The sequence below is a fragment of the Littorina saxatilis genome, linkage group LG10, assembly GCF_037325665.1.
Source record: "Littorina saxatilis isolate snail1 linkage group LG10, US_GU_Lsax_2.0, whole genome shotgun sequence".
In the NCBI taxonomy this organism is placed as follows: domain Eukaryota; kingdom Metazoa; phylum Mollusca; class Gastropoda; order Littorinimorpha; family Littorinidae; genus Littorina; species Littorina saxatilis.
Genome location: NC_090254.1, coordinates 9630623 through 9650558, shown reverse-complemented (window position 1 = coordinate 9650558; position 19936 = coordinate 9630623). Strand labels below are relative to the sequence as shown.

The 19936-nt window shown below is 41.2% G+C and overlaps 1 protein-coding gene across 1 annotated transcript; it reads right to left on the bottom strand.

Annotated features, from left to right (window-relative positions):
• Positions 1-468: 468 nt before the first annotated feature.
• Positions 469-18903, bottom strand: LOC138978118 (uncharacterized). The gene is made up of 16 exons (XM_070350759.1): positions 18798-18903; positions 17735-17947; positions 15547-15687; positions 14502-14656; positions 13540-13633; positions 12161-12304; positions 10425-10501; positions 10069-10158; positions 9072-9171; positions 8218-8366; positions 7722-7849; positions 6572-6681; positions 5129-5233; positions 3635-3765; positions 3129-3220; positions 469-2818 (listed from the first exon to the last, which is right to left on the bottom strand). Exons 1-16 carry the CDS (start codon positions 18828-18830, stop codon positions 2634-2636), a joined length of 1947 nt encoding a protein of 648 aa, XP_070206860.1. The 5' UTR covers positions 18831-18903; the 3' UTR covers positions 469-2633.
• Positions 18904-19936: the final 1033 nt, after the last annotated feature.

Here is a 19936-nt window from a genome sequence, read left to right as displayed (position 1 = left end):
TGTGTGTGTGTGTGTGCGCATGTGTGTGTGCATGTATGTGTGGGTGTGTGCGTGTGTTTGTGTGTTACATGTGCGAACCTCGGACAATAAAGTTAAATATTACTTTTCACATCAGTGCATGTGTTTGTGTGATAGTGCGTGTTATTACAGTGTGTGTGTGCACGCTTCTGGATGCTAAGATCGCTTTGAGATAAACTAAATTGGAAAAAATAGTGGCAGTGAATCAGTAAAATCAAGTAATTTTTCTTTTGTCGAAAGTGTTCCTTACACATTTATTTTTTGTTTATTGCATGACTGCAACTACTGTATGGTATTGATTGCAAAATTCCTTCTGTTGAATGTTCTCTCAAGTAGGTCCAACTACATCAGACAGGTAAACATTTTCCATTTTATCTGTTTAAATGAATTTATTAGACAGTAAAAAGCAAATTAATACATGTTATGTACATCTCAAATTGTCAAAATTACATTAAAAATACATGTATCACAGTTGAAAGAATTAAAAGAGATTTTTTTTTTTATTGCAATACATGTTCAGGCTATATGAGACCAGCTCTATCAATAAGTCCACACCAAACAAATTAATTTACCCCCAAGTGAAATTCAAAAATGCAGGACATGAATTTCAGAAAAAGTGTAAAAAAACCTAAAAAACAAAACAATTGTCAATCCAGCTTTACACAAAACACGCAGTTTAGAAAAAAGTGTTTGAACTGAACTTTGTTAAACTATTTGTCCAGTATATGTTTTTTTGTTGGTTCTGAGCTTCCACACAGTTAGTTACCTTACAAATTTAAACTCTATCATTAAAAGTATTTGCTACCTGAGTGAAAAACGCCAGTGCAAAATTTTCTTCTTTTTAATTTTGTTTTATTAAGTTAAGAAAAAAAGAAAAAAAACATGGGTCAAGGGCACAGCATTATTAAAAAAACACAAAGAATCTACTGATATTGCATAAAAAGAAGCTTTGAGATGACTCCCCAGGAAGATTTGGTTTAAACAAAAACAATCAAACCAGAACACACACCCTGCACCCCCCCCCCCCCTCCTTGCATAATTGCAAGTACATGCAGTAAAAAAAATATATTTCAGAGAAAAGAATCTGCAAACAGAACAACTTTTGCAAAAATGCAAAGGATAAAAAGGAAAACATTTTGATGTGGCCAGCCACCTTATAAAAATTACAACAATATTAATGCCAAATATTAATTGGACGGAATGCACAAAAAACGTCCGTTTGCGCAGCGTTCCATTGTTGTGGCAGCATTCCTTGGTTGGTACGGGAACGGGACAAAGAACGGTTACTTTTGACACCGACAAACTGAAGAATGAACAGATCTATGAGGTAACCGTCTCAATGGTCCAGGCTCAGGAAACAAAGAGTATATACGGCCTGGGGCGATTGTAGCTTCCCTTCTTCGTGTCCGATAGACAAGGACAATAAATAGTAGAGCATAGTGCAATTTCATGTTGGCATCTTCTCCACTGAAAGCTATAACCCAAAGACTGAAGACCAAAGTGCTTTACCCCACTTCTGACCCGAATCACCCCCCTCCTGCTAGGTACACGTGCACTCAAGTTAACCTCTGCTTTGACCTGTGTGCCAGGAGTCGGATGAGAGAGAGAGAGAGAGCGAGAGCGAGAGAGAGAGACACACACACACACACACACACATAGACAGAGACAGACATAGAAAGACAGAAGCGGAGAGACTCAGAGGGAGACACAGACAAAGACATACATACAGAGAGAGAGGGAGAGAGAGAGAGAGAGAGAGAGAGAGAGAGAGAGAGAGAGAGAGAGAGAGAGAAAACAAACTGTAACTGATCTCGTGAGAACGGTAACAAAACGAGACATGTCAGCTCTCCGAATGCATTGCAATAGATGACCGCTCCTGCGGCCATCAATAAATATGTTATATTCGGATTAAAAACAAGCTCTGAAAATTAAAAATATAAAAATTATGATAAAAATTATATTTCCGAAATCGATTTAAAAACAATTTCATCTTATTCCTTGTTGGTTCCTGATTCCAAAAACATAGATATGATATGTTTGGATTAAAAACACGCTCAGAAAGTTAAAACGAAGAGAGGTACAGAAAAGCGTGCTATGCAGCACAGCGAGACCACTACTGCGCTAAACAGGCTCGTCAGTTTCACTGCGTTTTGCACGAGCGGCGGACTACGGTCATTGTGAAAAAATGCAGTGCGTTCAGTGTCATTCTGTGAGTTCCACAGCTTGACTAAATGTAGTAATTTCGCCTTACGCGACTTGTTAGTTAATTAAAATACACCCCAACTCAACAACAATTTTGTTGTTTTTAATTCCATAAGCAAAATAATTCCTTGAAGTCGCTGAAAGTAGAGACACACATTTCTGAAAGGGCATATAATACAGTCTGTCCTCTATAGTAAATTTAACACTGCATAACAATACTGTACCAACAATTTAAACACTTCTCTTTTGTAGAAGTACTCTTTCAAACTCATGAAGAGCAGAGAAATATATAACACGGAGGGTATAATACAGTCTGTTCAAATACAACTGATAGGCATCAAAGAACTGAAGACACAACAGTCCGTCCACTTGGCGAATCAGTCTGAAAACTACATATGTCACTGGCATTGTGATCAGGCCAGGCCCTTCTTGACATCATCACTTGACCCACTTGACCCGCTGCTGCCAGCCTTGCCCTCTGACCCCAACGATGTCCTTGAACCAAAGCTGCCATCCTTGACCTTCATCTTGTTGAGCTTCTCCATGGTGGAAAGAGTGGGAAGGTCGTTAAGAGGGCCAGAGGTCATCAGGTTCAGGCCTGAAAATTAAAATTCATCCAAATAATTAACCAAAACCACCACAGCTTTGAGTTTTTACATTCAGTCAAGATTTTCTGTTCATAACCTCAGTAAATTTACCTCCATTTTAAGACTCCCTTCTTCATAACACATTTAAGTTCCCCCACTTCAAAGACATAGTATTTTTTTTTTATTATAACGTCAGTAAATTTACCACTAATTTGAGACCTTTTATTCTCAAATAATTTTGTTAGGTCTTACAATTGGGGGGGTGGCAGTATTTCCACTGTAGTCAAAGCATTCAAACTGCCCTTTGCTACAGCAACTTACACTCATCCGCCATGTCCCAGGCATCACGGTCAGCGGCATGATCTCTGACCTGCTCCAACACTGCGTCCAGTTTACACTCCTGCACCTTGTTCCTGTCACAAAGTATATAAAGACAATTGAATGCAGTCGGCAACACACACAATATGCTACATAAATCGGTAACAGATAGAAAAGGTAACGTTTTAAAATCAATAATAAAAAAACAAGAAAGGTTGGTTTAAATCTTGATGTAGAGAATTCAACGCCTATACTGAGCTTAGTTCCTTTCTTTCTCTGTTCATTATTGACATATGTCTGTCCAATAGAAAGACCGTTATATCGACGTACTTGTAAATGTTTCGTTTGGTCTATCAAAAGTTTTATAAATGATCTTCCTTGTTTTTTTTATACAGGAACCACTGTATGACCTCGAGTATCCATTGCGGTCGTGCAGAACTCCGTTTTGATATGAAAATTAAAAATTTGTTGGCACTTATGCAGTTTCAACAATTGACGTTGATGCTGACCTGAGTTGTGGCGACTCCAGCATACAGTGCACCATCTTGACCACCACCTTCTGCAGCACGGCATTGTGGGTACGCACCATGGCGACCAGAGAGTCACGCAGGCTGCTCTGCTTCAGCAACTGCTCGCATGTCTGTAGATGCAGGAACAACGTTAGAAAGCTACCAAAAAATCAAAGGGAATTCGAAGTAAGCAACTTAAAAGGCATATGGCACGGTTATGTCTGTGGATACAGTAACAAAAACGCTCTAAAATGCATGTGGCATGTGCAATATAATAAGAGAATAAATCCAAAAACAAAGCGACCGCCATCTTGTTTTTTGATTGAGACTATGAGAGTATGTGAAATGTTTTGTCTGTAAATACAGTAGCAAGAATGCTCTGTTGTAATACCCAAAAAACAAAAGGAAGTAAGCGCTCTAAAATGCACACGGCATGGGTACTAGAGTATGTGAGAGTTATACAGAACCAGTCTAGTTGGCACCTGAAAGAATAACAAGCATAATTGAAATGAGAAAACCTCAACCACAAGAATTAATTTTTATCCTTAAAAATGTTTAAGATTCTGTTTTAAAACCTCAACAATCTGAGAAAATTGTCTTAAGAAGTGCATTTCAAAACGGCAGTAAATATTAACAGCTATTGTGTTTTCAGCGTAGCAATAGGGTCCGATATTTAGACGAGACAAGTATAATGCCGACGAGTCGAAGACGAGTCGCATTATACTTGTTCGAGTCTAAATATCGGACCCTATTGCTACGCTGAAAACACAATAGCGATTATATAGCTGTTCTAACCTTGATCTGTTGTTCCAATCTTACAAAATGACAGTTTTTGCGTCGATGCGTTGATCTCAGGTTTTGATAGCAGACCCCGTTTCTTATGCGTATTAGTTTTGCGCAGCCGGAGCCACACTGACTTTGGAAAATAACCTTGATTTGACAACACAGCTGTTAAACAGCTTTTTGTTATTTCATTCGTATACAACAAAAAGAAGTTTGAGTTTTTTTAAAAATTTTGAACAAGACTACTTATGAAAAAGACCAAAACACAACATCAACGGAAAACTAGAAACAACTGAAGATCTAGGCAAGAACAAGGGGAGAAGAAGAGAACAGCTGCAGCTATCCGTACAACGCGAGCAGACGACAGCGAAGTTTTCAGTTTGGGTGAATGGTATCGCTTGTCTCGTCATGAAGCGAATTTTTCAACCTCAGTTATAAACGACTGCATGAATGTTAGTGCCATGGGTTGTACATCAATACTTCTGAGGGGAAGTGGGGTATTTACGAGATAAGGAAGTCGGCCATTTTCGTCAATATGCTTTTGGATATTGAGAAAAATGGCCGATTTCCGCAGCATTATGCTTTGATAATCTGGAGAGACCATCCAATCACAGTCCCCGAATTCCCCCACGTGTTCATCAGAATAGCTATATACAGACATCATGATGAATGAACTGCGCCACAGAAATAATCATGTGAGTCACATTCTACCTTTGGGGTTTCAGCAAAGTAGAGTAGAATCTTAGACGCAAGCAGGTAGAGTCGTTCGTCCATTGTTCTGAACGGCAGCTGCAGTATCAGGTCAATCAGTTCTTCCTGTCAACACAAAATATTCATTATCTTTCTTTCTTTCTTTATTTGGTGTTTAACGTCGCTTTCAACCGTTCAAGGTTATATCGCGACGGGGAAAGTGGGGGAAAATGGGATAGATCCACTTGTTAATTGTTTCTTGTTCACAAAAGCACTAATAAAAAAATTGCTCCAGGGGCTTGCAACGTAGTACCTTTCTGGGAGAATGCAAGTTTCCAGTACAAAGGACTTAACATTTCTTACATACTGCTTGACTAAAATCTTTACAAACATTGACTATATTCTATACAAGAAACACTTAACAAGAGTAAAAGGAGAAACAGAATCCGTTAGTCGCCTCTTAGGACATGCTGGGCAGCATCGGGTAAATTCTTCCCCCTAACCCGCGGGGGGTTCATTATTTTTACCTACAACCAGTACAGCACTGTTTCAGGAGACAGTTATATTCTGTGAATAAACACGCATGATATACATACATACAGAATGCACACTGTGCGCTCCATTCAGTCTCACCGAGAAACCAGTAACAATCATCAATCTATGGAAAGGAAACATGAAGATCTCTATGAACTGATCTTAGTAACTTAAACTGCTCCCCCAGAGAGTACACCGAGTTCGGGTATGGTATCTCCTTTAACACACTCATTACCAAAGCCATAGTAATTAATTACTACATAATCAAATCAGCTACTACATAATCAGCTGTGCTTAACATTACGTGTTAAACAGAATTTACGGCAGGGATTTTCTCTATTTGCAAGAGCCAACGTTCAGAACAATTTCTAAGCGGACAGAATTGTATCAGTACAAATTCATGCACAAAGACAGATGCACATGTTAAAGATCCTGAGTTTCCAGCAAAAGTCTGTGTACTTGGAAAGTGCACACAGATACCTAGCACACACACCCTTGGAGACGGCGTCCATGTGGCTGTCATGTAAAAATCGGTGTCGCATGCAAAACTTGCGACCCTGAGAATCTTAACCTCAGAAAAGAAGAAATAGCATCTATCACCAACCCGGCCTTTGCCTCCTGCACAGAAAGATGCTGTCTCCTATGCACTTTCCATGGGAAGTAACTCAGTCTATTTCAAACTTTAAAAAATTGTAGCAAAGCAACCGCGATGAGTTTTCTAAAACTATAAACGCTCAAACCATGCAGGAAGCAGGTTAAAACCGAAAACTATATGAGTCATATTGCATTGTCAGTAATATGAACACAAAATGAAAGTAGGTAGCATGGTGCATAGCGAGCGTTTTCTGGGCGTTTCAGGATCAGCATATGCGTTGATAGCGAGCAATTTTCGGTGCTCTAGGAGACACGGGGTTATGGAAAGGCTCTTACCTGTCTGCAGACGAGGTCAGCATTCTCAATGGCCAGTAACTCGATGGTTTGCAGGGAGAAGCGAAGCGTGTCAGCGTCATTACTGTGGCACAGGTACACCATGGCTTTCACTGCACACCACATGATGGTCAGCATTTTGTTTTGTTTATACAGAAGCACACCCATTGCAAGACTCCTGGTCCATGTAAAACAAATACCCACATCCTTCCATCCACCCCTTGTAAGACCCTGCGATAACCTCCCTCCCCCTCCCCTCCCTCCCCCTCCCCTCCCCCTGTAGGCAATGCTTTTTCCAATTTTCTGTTTATATACTCCGTAAATTTACTTCCATTCTACAAATTCCTCCTTTTGAAGACTTGATTTTCTCTGATTTTTGAAGGTTCTAAACAAGTTCATATAACATCTGTAAATTGACCATCATTTTAAGAATCCTCTTTTTCTAAAGACCTGAATAATTTTCTCATCTTTCTTTCTTTATTTGGTGTTTAACGTCGTTTTCAACCACGAAGGTTATATCGCGACGGGGAAAGGGGGGAGATGGGATAGAGCCACTTGTCAATTGTTTCTTGTTCACAAAAGCACTAATCAAAAATTTGCTCCAGGGGCTTGCAACGTAGTACAATGGAAGAATGCAAGTTTCCAGTACAAAGGACATAACATTTCTTACATACTGCTTGACTAAAATCTTTACAAACATTGACTATATTGTATACAAGAAACACTTAACAAGGGTAAAAAGAGAAACAGAATCCGTTAGTCGCCTCTTACGACATGCTGGGGAGTATCGGGTAAATTCTTCCCCCTAACCCGCGGGGGGGTGAAATTTGCCCTGACGCACAGCAATACCAAAATGCTGTTATACTGTGGCAGTGAAGGGGTTAAGACCTGAATAATTTTCTCAGATTTGTTGGGGTCTCAAAGGGGGTTTCACTGCAGTGCCAACTATCTCGAAAGCATTCTCAATGCACATAAAACCCTGGACAGCTGACTACAACATGATGGGCTGAAACTCCCATGTTCGCTCATGTTTTTGCACGAGTGGGTTTTTAACGTGTTTGACCGTTTTTACCCCGCCATTCAGGCAGTCATACGCCGCTTTTGGGGGATGTAACATGATTATAAAACAAGAAGGAAATTGTCCCTAACAGACCTGGCCCTGGTCGGCTAGCCATGACAGCTCGGACGTCGGCAGTGAAGGCCAGCTCCAGCATAACGGTGGACACAGTTCTCTGACAGGTGATGGTGCCGTCCTGTGCTGCATGGCACAGGTCCTCCAGTCTGGGTACAATGCAGAAATACAAGGGTGGTTAATAACACAGACCTTTTGTGGTTTAAGGTATGTAGCCCTCTCGATCTTGAGGATTGTTTTTTTTTTTACCTCAACCACACACACACACTGACACACACACACAAACCAACTGACACACATACACACACAAACTACACATGCACACACACACACACACACACACACACACACACACACACACACACACATACACAGAAAAACAGACACACACACACTGACACACACACACAAACACACCCCCCCCCCACCACACACACACTGACAACCCCCTCTCCCCACCCCACACACACACTTACACCCCCACCCCACAACACTCACACAAACAATCTCAACACACCCCCTATCAGCAACAACAGCGGACTTGTTCTCCTCAGAGTCAGCGACAATGGTGTAGATGGCGTTGGCCGCTTCCTGCATGGCGCGGGGGGAGGGGGAGTGCAGCACGGCCATCAGCGTCCCGACTCCTCCCGACTCCACAAATGTGTCCTGAGAGATAGATGAAGATATTTAATTTTCCTTTGAGAGTCGAGTCCTTCAGTTGAACCCACTTTTTTAAGACCTCAAAAAAGCTGAGAAAATCAGGTCTTAAAAAGGGGGGAGTCTTAAAATGGAGATAAATTTAACGATGTTATGAATAGAACATTTGATAAATGGCGGTCTTTTGTTTTGAGGTCGACCTACCCCTTTCTAAATTGGGGGAGGGTCTTAAAAAGGGGGTTCCACTGTACTGTCAGAGATTGTAAGAGGTAAAGACTCCGTCCTTTTTAAGACCTGATTTTCTCGGATTTTTGGAGGTATTAAAAGAGGGGTTCCTCTGTACACAACTACTTGCAATGCCTTGAACCTCATTTCCATCCCGCCTCTGTAGCCACCATTCAACCCTGCTTCCATTCACATTTCCATCCCGCCTTTGTAGCCACCATTCAACCCTGCTTCCATTCACATTTTCTCTCACCCACCATGCATGCATGTGCACCACCCCTTCACAGCATACCACTCTTTACCTGACGATGCAACACCTGGTGACGAACGGTTGAGGGAGAACTGAAGGCCCTGAACCAAACGTGGGGTACCATCCAGATTCTCGACCAGAACAGACAGGAGTGGAGGTCCTTTGTTGCTGTCCTAAATGCCAACCGGCAGCAGAATTAATGGGCAGTAAGTAAGTAAGTAAGTAAGTAAGCAACTGACCTGGATGGTGGGGATGGTGAGGATTTCTGACAGGGCCTCCACAGCGTGTTCCTGTGTGACTTCATCCCGCGACATGGCTAGCGACGTCAGCACCTCCAGTCTGGCGATGGATATACAAGTTTTTATAGATTTGTGAAACAAACGGAAGTAAATGCTCTAAATGCATGTGACATGTGCAACAGAGTAAGAGAGAGTTATACGGAAACAATCTCCTGGCACCTGAAGTCAGCACCTCGAGTATGGCGATCGATACACAAGATTTATAGATTTGAGAAACAAAGGAAAGTAAGCACTCGATCTACATGCACATGCAATAGAGTAAGAGAGAGTTATATACGGAAACAATCTCCTGGCACTGGAGAGATAATAACAAGCATTGAAATGAACAAGCGACTTTTATCCTTCAAAGAGGATGATCGCCACAAGCTCCAATATGTTTATCATTCTCCGAGGCACTCTAACTAAAAACAGATTTTTAGTGACAACCTACTGGTTAACTGATTACTTCCCTTTGTTCCTTACATCCTACTGGTTGACTATCCGTTCTGTTAGCAATAACACAAAAATACAGTTAATGACAGCTAGTTTTCTTGGCTCATACAAGGCAGACAGATTGACAGAGAGAGAATTATGGAAACAGAGAAAGACAGACAAATTAAGAGCAACAATAAGTTAAGGAGATGTACATACTCGTGTACACTACATTGGGGTATGCACGTTAAAGATCCCACGATTGACAAAAGGGTCTTTCCTGGCAAAATTGTATAGGCGTAGATAAAAATGTCCACCAAAATACCCGTGTGACCTGGAATGATAGGCCGTGAAAGGTGGATGCAGCGCCTATAGGCTGTTGATCTACTGGCCGATGTGAATGCGTGATATATTGTGTAAAAAATTCCATCTCACACGGCATTGATAGGTAACATGCGCCTTGTGTGGTGAGATACGTGCACGATATAAATCCTTGTAAATAAATAAATAAAATAAAAATACATACCCTCCTTCAGCCACAATGAGGAATTTGTTATCATCACAGGAGGCAGACATGGCTGCCAAGTCACAGGCTGCGATGCGTTTATCTTTTACCCTGGAATAAACCGCAGATTACAGTTACACAGTTAAAGGGGAACAGGTGTTGTTTTTGATTTGTTTTGTTTTAGAATGAATGCTGATCAAAGCTAGCTGTTGAAAATACACACACACACACACACACACACACACACACACACACACACACACACACACACACACACACACACACAGACAGACACACACACACAAACATCTTTTCTTCTCTTCAAGGAGATAGATACATAAAACCAATGTTGAAAACGATTGACTATGCAGACTCACTTTCCGTTTCTTGCAGCATTCATCACCTGTTCGATGTCTCTCTCTTGCACCAAGTACTTTTCAATCAGATCTCCTACCTGTAAAGGCGAGGAAAATAATTCACAAAAGTGTTGATTGGACAATCGATTCCTGCAATTGTCTCATGCTTGACACGAAATCTTCCCAGTGCTGCCTTTGTGTTACTGATATCTTACTGCGAGCACATTTTTTCAGTGTGAGTGTATGTGCCCACGTGTGTTAAAGGCATATGTACTCGATGACTATACACGCTAATTGCTTTACCAACAGCTGGAGACATGCTAAATTAAGTTCCCTGCAAAATATTGTGGTCTAGGACCCCTTCAATGTTGAGATATGTTAATTTTCATTTTGATCTGGATCGTCCTATTTATAGATTTGGCAACACATGTAACGTTGATGCAAGGGAGCTAACACCGCGGCTTTGTTGACATCCTCACTTTTTCAGAGGCTAGAACAAGCTGTAATGCATGTATTATGGTCCGCGCATGGTGACATATCGTCATTATATGGTCTTATGGTGCGTTTGACATCGATTATGGGCAAACTACACTTTGTAAACACGGGAGCGCGTACATATGCCTTTAAGTCTGCATATAAGTATACAGGGTTTCATCTACTAGTGCGCCCTGCGCCATTGGCGCAATATATCTGAAAATGTCCCATCACAATTCCCTTCAGTGCCTCAAAGGGGGCATAGACATTACGTACCACTGCGCCACCAAATGTACACTTTACATAAGATTACACACACACACACACACACACATATATATATACAGAGATAACACGATATAGCGGCTAATTCTCAGATGGCACCATATTGCACCATTTTGCATCTTTGGTCAAAAACGCGTACATGCAATTGACGCCCTTTGCCTTCGACTATGTCCCATCTGAATTTAGTCGAGAGGGACAAATGTCCCATTGCCTTTTTCTCCCAAGCTAAACCCTGAGTTTACAAGCATACATGCCTCTACAATTGTGCATGCCAGTGCATTTCTCATGAATTCTGTTTCAAGCCATGACGTTACAATTTTGACATGTAGAATTATCAACTTTGTCTTGCTTCACTAGGCTGCAAACAATTTCCTTTTAAAGCCTACTGAACTTGTCAAATCCAGGTGCACGGAGCCTCTGGGGCTTTTAGTCATACCTCAGGCAGCTATCCGTTAGAAGAACTACCAAGTTTCATTGACTTGCACCCAAAGAGTCAAGAACTGCAATTTTTTTACGAATTAATTTCGTACTCAGACCCGGCTGGTCTTGACCTATTTTTGGATCTAAATTTAGATCAGGTAGATCACCACATCATGCACAAAAAGACACGTCACTAGCAAACTATGTCAGACGTCATCATGAGTTTGTGTAAAACAAAATGGAGGCCGGAATCACTCAGTTGAATCGAACTCCGACCAAACACCACGTAATAACTAGGTTAATTTATGCACTCGCGTGAACAAGAAACTGTCGAGCTTCACAGATGTCGTCGTTGGGTAGTTTTGGGTTTGTTTTACTACCATAGGAGGATTTTTGAACTGTAAATGCACTCAGCTGCAACAAAAACGCAAAACAAAGGCTGTGAGCTGCACTGTGCCTTTAACTTGCTTCTTTATTGGCGCATTCTTTTTCCTATGGTACACATGAATGATCATAATTTGACTTTAAACTACAATGACTGTAACTTCAGGGAGGGGGGTGTTTGGAATCTTCCTTACCTCTATGCGAAAGTTTTTCAAAAGAACCCAGGACAGACCGCAGGTGAAGAGAAGAACGACCGAGTGAAGCGTGAAGAACACGGCCGTGTAGATGTTGCGAGGCGAGCAGTCCACCTGCATCTGCCAGTCTGTGCAGCCATCGTCCTGAAAACACAAGTCCCATTAACACCCTAAAGAAACAGGGCGGGGATGTAGCTCAGTCGGTAGCGCGCTGGATTTGTATCCAGTTGGCCGCTGTCAGCGTGAGTTCGTCCCCACGTTCGGCGAGAGATTTATTTCTCAGAGTCAACTTTGTGTGCAGACTCTCCTCGGTGTCCGAACACCCCCCGTGTGTACACGCAAGCACAGGACCAAGTGCGCACGAAAAACATCCTGTAATCCATGTCAGAGTTCGGTGGGTTATAGAAACACGAAAATACCCAGCATGCTTCCTCCGAAAGCGGCGTATGGCTGCCTAAATGGCGGGGTAAAAACGGTCATACACGTAAAAGCCGTGGGAGTTTCAGCCCATGAACGAACAAACCGTAAAGAAACAAAAATAATGTGTGGAAAAGCTGCCTGCCCTAGTTTGCAGACACTGACCTTCTGACCCCGAGTCAATGACCGAGATTTCGACTATGAGACCTTTGATGTCTGAGATGAAACTTTTTCCAGATCATAGAAGCAGAAACATGCATATCACTAGAGAGGGAGCGTTCTGTTTCTTTTTAAGCGATGTGTGTACATCTGTACTCTTCCTTAACCCTAGCCATACACAAGGCGATACTGGTCAATAGGGTGCAGGGGTCAAAGTTGAGGAATGCACCTAATAATAGTCCCGAAAGCTCAGTTGGTAGAGCACTGGACTTGTGATCGGAAGGTCGCAGGTTCGAATTCGGGCCGGGATGGACACGGGTCAACTTTATGTGCAGACCCAGAGACGGAAGCCATGTCCCACCCCCGTGTCATCACAATGGCACGTAAAAGACCTTGGTCATTCTGCCATAAGTGCAGGTGGCTGAATACACCTAAACACGCAGACACCTGGGTAGCGCGACTCCATTGCTGCTAGCTTTCCACTGGGAGGAAGCGACCCGAATTTCCCAGCGATGGGACAATAAAGTAAGGAAATGGAAATGGAAATGGAAAGTACCGTAATTTTGTTAACACCTGCATTAATTGCTTCAAACAGCATTAAGCAGTTGCTTAGATTTCAAAAGTGAAGCTGAAGGTTTCATCAATATGATTTTCAATGCAACAGATACTCAAGCAAAGTTTAATCATAAACGTCAAGAGTCGTGCAGTTACACTGATTTGTGTCTCAATTTTAAAGGGATGAAAACTTTAAAAACAAAATAAAACTGCAGTAAAACATTTTACAGTGTATGACTTAAACTCACGGAAATACTCATCCACTCGTAGACAGCAAAGTACAAAGCTGCAGCCAGGCACGCCAAGGTAGCAATCCCTGATCCAAGGCAGAAGGTTTGGCGACTGAAACAAACATCAAATCTGGCTGTCAAACTGAAGATCACCGCTTCATACGCCACCACCTAGTACTACTACCACTTACCTAAATGCCAAGCTTCATACCCTGTGATCAACAACCCAAAAACCTCACCACCATCACTATAACAACAACAGCATAATCATCACATAAATTCGCAACAAATTTGTTTGCAAAAGTAGCTGAAACAAATCCCATATCTTCGCCCCCAAAATCTTTATATTTAGATAAGATTCTCTGCCGTCCAGTGGGAAGTGTTAATTTCAAACCAGCTTACTTATTCAAAGCTTACCAGAACAGTAGAAAACAAAGATAACACATCTAAAATACAAGCAGAACAGTGGGTTTTCTTTGCTTGTTTTTGTTTGAGTTTTTGTTTTACAACCAATCTCAAACAGAGAGTGAAGTAAATATTACACCTAAGTTGCACACATACTCCCTCTAGATACACTGAAGTTTTTGAAACAGAAACACAGTCCACCAACGAGCAAAATTACCCATTAACAAGCAAAGTAGCACATGTTGTTACACCCATATTCATCGAACGCAGAAGAAGAAGAAGAAGAAGTTACACCCATATTGAAACTGTTTCACGTGATAAGGCCAAAAAAAAAAAAGGTCTGTTAACGGTAACATAGGCCAAAAAAATAGGGTCGGTAGGTCGGGATTATTATTTTTTTTTTTCCCTCCAAAAAAACCATATTTTTACGTTATTTTGCAAAAAAAAACCAAGAATTTTTTTTTTTTTTTTCTCCCCCCAAATGCCAAAAAAAAGTCTAGGGTCGCGCGAAAAAAATAGGGTCGGTCGGGTTACCGTAAACAGACCTATTTTTTTTTTGGCCTAACCAAACTTACATGTGTGATGTGTTTCCAACAAATCCACCAAGTCTGGAGTAAGTGGGGACAAGGAGAACTGCCAGAATACAGAATACGGCCAACCAGATCCCTGCATACCAGCGTGTTGTCAACAGCGAGAGTATCATTGCTATGCAGTGGATGTAAATCAGTGCCTGAAATAAAAAGAAGAAGAAATCGGTTTGAAAAAATGACAGCTGGAGTGTATATACTTGCCCAACATTTTTTGTATCATCGATAACACAGAAATGTACAAAAACCTATTAATTTGTTGACAGTTAAGTTGACAACACACAAGGATTGTGCTGCTCTGCAAGTGGCATAATTCATATGTATTCTGGTACAATTGAGCTTTGGTATTAGCATTCCTTTAAGAATGTGCTGCTCTGCAAGTGGCATAATTCATATGTATTCTGGTACAATTGAGCTTTGGTATTAGCATTCCTTTAAGAATGTTTTTATGTCCTCAATCCCCCCCCCCCCCCCCCCCCCCCCGATCTGTACATATGATAATCACCATGTCATCTTTAACACCTGCATAGTTTTATTTCATTTTTTCATTTTCATTTCATTTTCATTACTTTATTGTCCCATCGCTGGGAAATTCGGGTCGCTTCCTCCCAGTGGAAAGCTAGCAGCAACGGAGTCGCGCTACCCAGGTGTCTGCGTGTTTAGGTGTATTCAGCCACCTGCACTTATGGCAGAGTGACCAAGGTCTTTTACGTGCCATTGTGATGACACGGGGGTGGGACATGGCTTCCGTCTCTGGGTCTGCACATAAAGTTGACCCGTCTCCGTCCCGGCCCGAATTCGAACCTGCGACCTTCCGATCACAAGTCCAGTGCTCTACCAACTGAGCTAGCAGACACCAGAGCACTCTAGTACACAGCTTATAATTGCAAACAATAATGTCAAGCACTGTTTAGCCTTGTGGCCCCCCCCCCCCCCCCCCCCCCCCTTCCCCCTTTGTCCCTCCCCCGCTGACTCACATAATAATGAACACACATGCAGGCACATGGACAAACACATAGTTTAACACACAAACCTTAAAGTCTCCAAGCATCTTTTCCCGCCTGTCAAACATCTGGATCTCTTTCTCAAGTGCAACCTTGACACTGGCAGGCTGACCTAGGGCACTGAGGTCAGACGTCAAACTGCTGTTGAGTGACTGAATTTCCATCAGCACCTGAGATACAAAAGAACACTCATAAGGATTAAGACTGCATGCAGCTACCTGCTTCTGCCTCAAAGAAACACAATAACAAAATTTGCACAATAATTTCTTTATGTTACAAAGAATTAAACAATTTTCATTATTTTGTTTTCTCAAATTGATCGCAGGCTTTCTTGTGAAGTAAGTATAAGCAATTATAGGTTGAAACCCAATGGAAAAAAAGACAATGTGCGCAGCCCACTTTTATGTTATGCTGTTGCATTGTTTAGTTTTGAACCATTGATTTCTTTCAAATACTTTTTCAAATTTTGTTTAAGAAACATTATCTTAGAACTTCCAAAGTTACAATTCTTTAATCAAGAACGATACAAACATTCATACCTTTCACTAGTAGATCTTTACGACATCTGAGAAGCTCTTGCAAGATCATATCTGCGAGTCATGCTCTTTGTTATGCTTCGAAAGTAGCGAGAACTATATGAACTTTGGCCTTATTCTTCTTCTTCTGCGTTCGTGGGCTGAAACTCCCACGTACACTCGTGTTTTTGCACCAGTGGAATTTTACGTGTATGACCGTTTTTACCCCGCCATTTAGGCAGCCATACGCCGCTTTCGGAGGAAGCATGCTGGATATTTTCGTGTTTCTATAACCCACCGAACTCTGACATGGATTACAGGATCTTTTCTGTGCGCACTTGGTCTTGTGCTTGCGTGTACACACGAAGGGGGATAAGCCACTTAAGCAGGTCCGCACATAAGTTGACCTGGGAGGTCGGAAAAATCTCCACACTTAACCCACCAGGCGGCCGCGACCAGAATTCAAACCCTCGACCTTCCGATTAAGAGGCCGACGTCTTACCACCCCGCCCGTCGCATCTTTGGCCTTATGATTCATGGCTCTCGCAAGATACAACAAGCTTTGAAGTTAGCGAGAACTTGGAATACCAATAGGGTCTATTGTCATTACAGTGGTCCGGGAACATAGAAGAAGAAGAAGAAGTCATTACAGTGGTACTTGCCATGTATAGCCCCTCTGATGAAAGGACACCTCCCTTAAAAGAACACTTTAAGTTGTCCCTTTTTATATTTAGTCAAGTTTTGACTAAATATTTTAACGTAGAGGGGGGAATCGAGACGAGGGTCGTGGTGTATGTGTGTGTGTGTGTGTGTGTGTGTGTCTGTGTGTGTGTGTAGAGCGATTCAGACTAAACTACTGGACCGATCTTTATGAAATTTGACATGAGAGTTCCTGGGTATGAAATCCCCGAACGTTTTTTTCATTTTTTTGATAAATGTCTTTGATGACGTCATATCCGGCTTTTCGTGAAAGTTGAGGCGGCACTGTCACGCCCTCATTTTTCAACCAAATTGGTTGAAATTTTGGTCAAGTAATCTTCGACGAAGCCCGGGGTTCGGTATTGCATTTCAGCGTGGTGGCTTAAAAAATAATTAATGACTTTGGTCATTAAAAATCGGAAAATTTAAAAAAAAAATAAAAATTTATAAAACGATCCAAATTTACGTTTATTTTATTCTCCATCATTTGCTGATTCCAAAAACATATAAATATGTTATATTCGAATTAAAAACAAGCTCTGAAAATTAAATATATAAAAATTATTATCAAAATTAAATTGTCCAAATCAATTTAAAAACACTTTCATCTTATTCCTTGTCGGTTCCTGATTCCAAAAACATATAGATATGATATGTTTGGATTAAAAACACGCTCAGAAAGTTAAAACAAAGAGAGGTACAGAAAAGCGTGCTATCCTTCTTAGCGCAACTACTACCCCGCTCTTCTTGTCAATTTCACTGCCTTTGCCATGAGCGGTGGCCTGACGATGCTACGAGTAAAATGGCATTGCGTTCAGTTTCATTCTGTGAGTTCGACAGCTACTTGACTAAATATTGTATTTTCGCCTTACGCGACTTGTTCTTTTATATATCTACCACATTATACCTGTCATGACAGGCCACCTGCAATGTGGAGACACTTTTGACTGGTCCTAAGGGTACCCTTTCATCGCAGGTACCACTGTACTAAAAGTTAACTTACGCCTTTTGATTTTCCCATGGGAATCATGGTGACCACAGCATTGTCAGTGATGTTGTAGTCACTGACGGGGAAGGCGTCACGCATGACCTGTCCGTTGTAACGCAGGCGGAACTGGTGGTCATCCTTCCCCAGCTCGTATAGAATGTGCAGAAGATGACCGCGGATGCGAGCGACCTTGTCTCCTGGCGAAACGCTCACGAGGAACGTCTTCAGCTATAATTGTAAGCAGATGTCATGTTTTAGTGTGAACATACACATTTCATAAAACTGCACATTTGATTTTCATTTGCCATCTTAAAATGGAGTGCCTGCCTCATACCCTTTTTACCCAAGAATTATGGACAAGTATGTCTACTCTAAAACACTCTGTCATTGTCACTGAATTACCAAGCATCTATCTCTATCAGTATCACATGTCCACATGACATATAGATGCATGACAAACACCAGCAGCAGTAGTTAAACACTAACGTTTGTTTTAAGCAAAGTTTATATATTTTCCTTTTCAGGTGACATTTTCTTTGAAGCACTGATTGTTTTGATCATATACAATTGTTGCAATTATACCTCAAGAATCTCAAATTTTGCTGCTGCAAGTTATCAGAACTTGAAAACGAAGGGAAACCAAGCCTGAATGTTTTTACTGAAAGAAAATTATACTGAACCAGAATAATCTTGACTGAGAAAATCAATCCAGTCTGTAAACCCCCATTGGACTGCTAATTGTTAACAGAGAGAGAGTTCATTTTGGACACCAAAGCTTTAATCATTTCAGTATTGATGAATATAATAAAGGTAACTATGAGAGAGAGAGAGAGAGAGAGAGAGAGAGAGAGAGAGAGAGAGAGAGAGAGAGAGAGAGAGAGAGAGAGAGAGAGAGAAAGAGAGAGAGAGAGAGAGAGAGAGAGAGAGAGAGAGAGAGCTACTGAACCGAAACGAAAGAAACGCGAACTCTCCTCCGAGTCCTCGTTAATTAACATTCATTTCACATTGAAAATTAACATGACGCCATTTTCCGCAATAACTAAATGACAACCAATAAGCAAAATTATAACACACTTACAGGAAAGGCCTTGTTTTTCACGTAGACCAACATTTTGAGAAGACTTGGACCAGTTCCAACTAACTTGGGGCCATATTTGTTGTCGCAAATTCCAAGGAAGTGCCCAAGGGAGACCAATCTGAATGCTTTTCCAGATGTTGGTAACTGGGTTATCTCGTACAGGTGCGTGTGCATTTTAGAAGAAGAAGAAGACGAAGAGAGAGAGAGAGAGAGAGAGAGAGAGAGAGAGAGAGAGAGATGATTATTCCGGGAGGTCATGATGTTTTAAACATTATAGGTTTGCGGCAAGGGAAAAGTAACCTTGGCATCAAACATTCATGAATGTCTGTGTGAATTTTGTTTTGTTTTTTTGTTTAGGACAATCAGGGTGTCGCAAATGTGAGTTGCTTTTTATAATGCTTTGAATAATATGAATAGTCGTATGTATAAGTCTTCACTTGAAGAATGATCTCAGTAATTTTCTTTCAGTTTACTGACCTGAAATAACAAATTTCAGAGAACGGTAAGGTATACCCCAGACTGAATAGGGAAGACCTGTATAGTTTCAAGATGGTCTTATTAGTACCTTCTCGCAATGAATCTTGCCATATATATGCTTGTATAAATAAATTCAGAGAGTTAATTTGATGTTAGACTTAGAGTGTACATATGAATCGTATCTTGCACGTATTGTGGTATGGAGAAGCTATATATGTTACAGTAAATTCATCAAACCAGTAAATTTGTAAATTTACTGAAATTTTCAGTAAATTTGTAAATTTCCTGGGTGTCAAACTCAGTAAATTTGTAAATTTCCTGAATTTTTCAGTAAATTGGTAAATTTACGGAGTGAATTTACAAATTGACTGGTTTGATGAATTTACTGTAACATATATCGTTTCGCTATTTTCCCCCCAAAGCGACAAGTAACCGGACGAAGCCGACGAGATGTCTCGATATATCTGTTGTTGTTTCTCTCCCCCCTCTCCACCTTATTTTGTGTCTGTGTATATGCCGGTGTGTGTGTGTGTGTGTGTGTGCGCGGCGCGTGCGCCGCGTGCCGCATGCGGTGTATGTGGGTATGTTTGCGTGTGTGTGTGTTCGATGGATCTAAAAATATTATTTTAAAAACTTGGATGAACTCACTGCCTTCGTGCAAC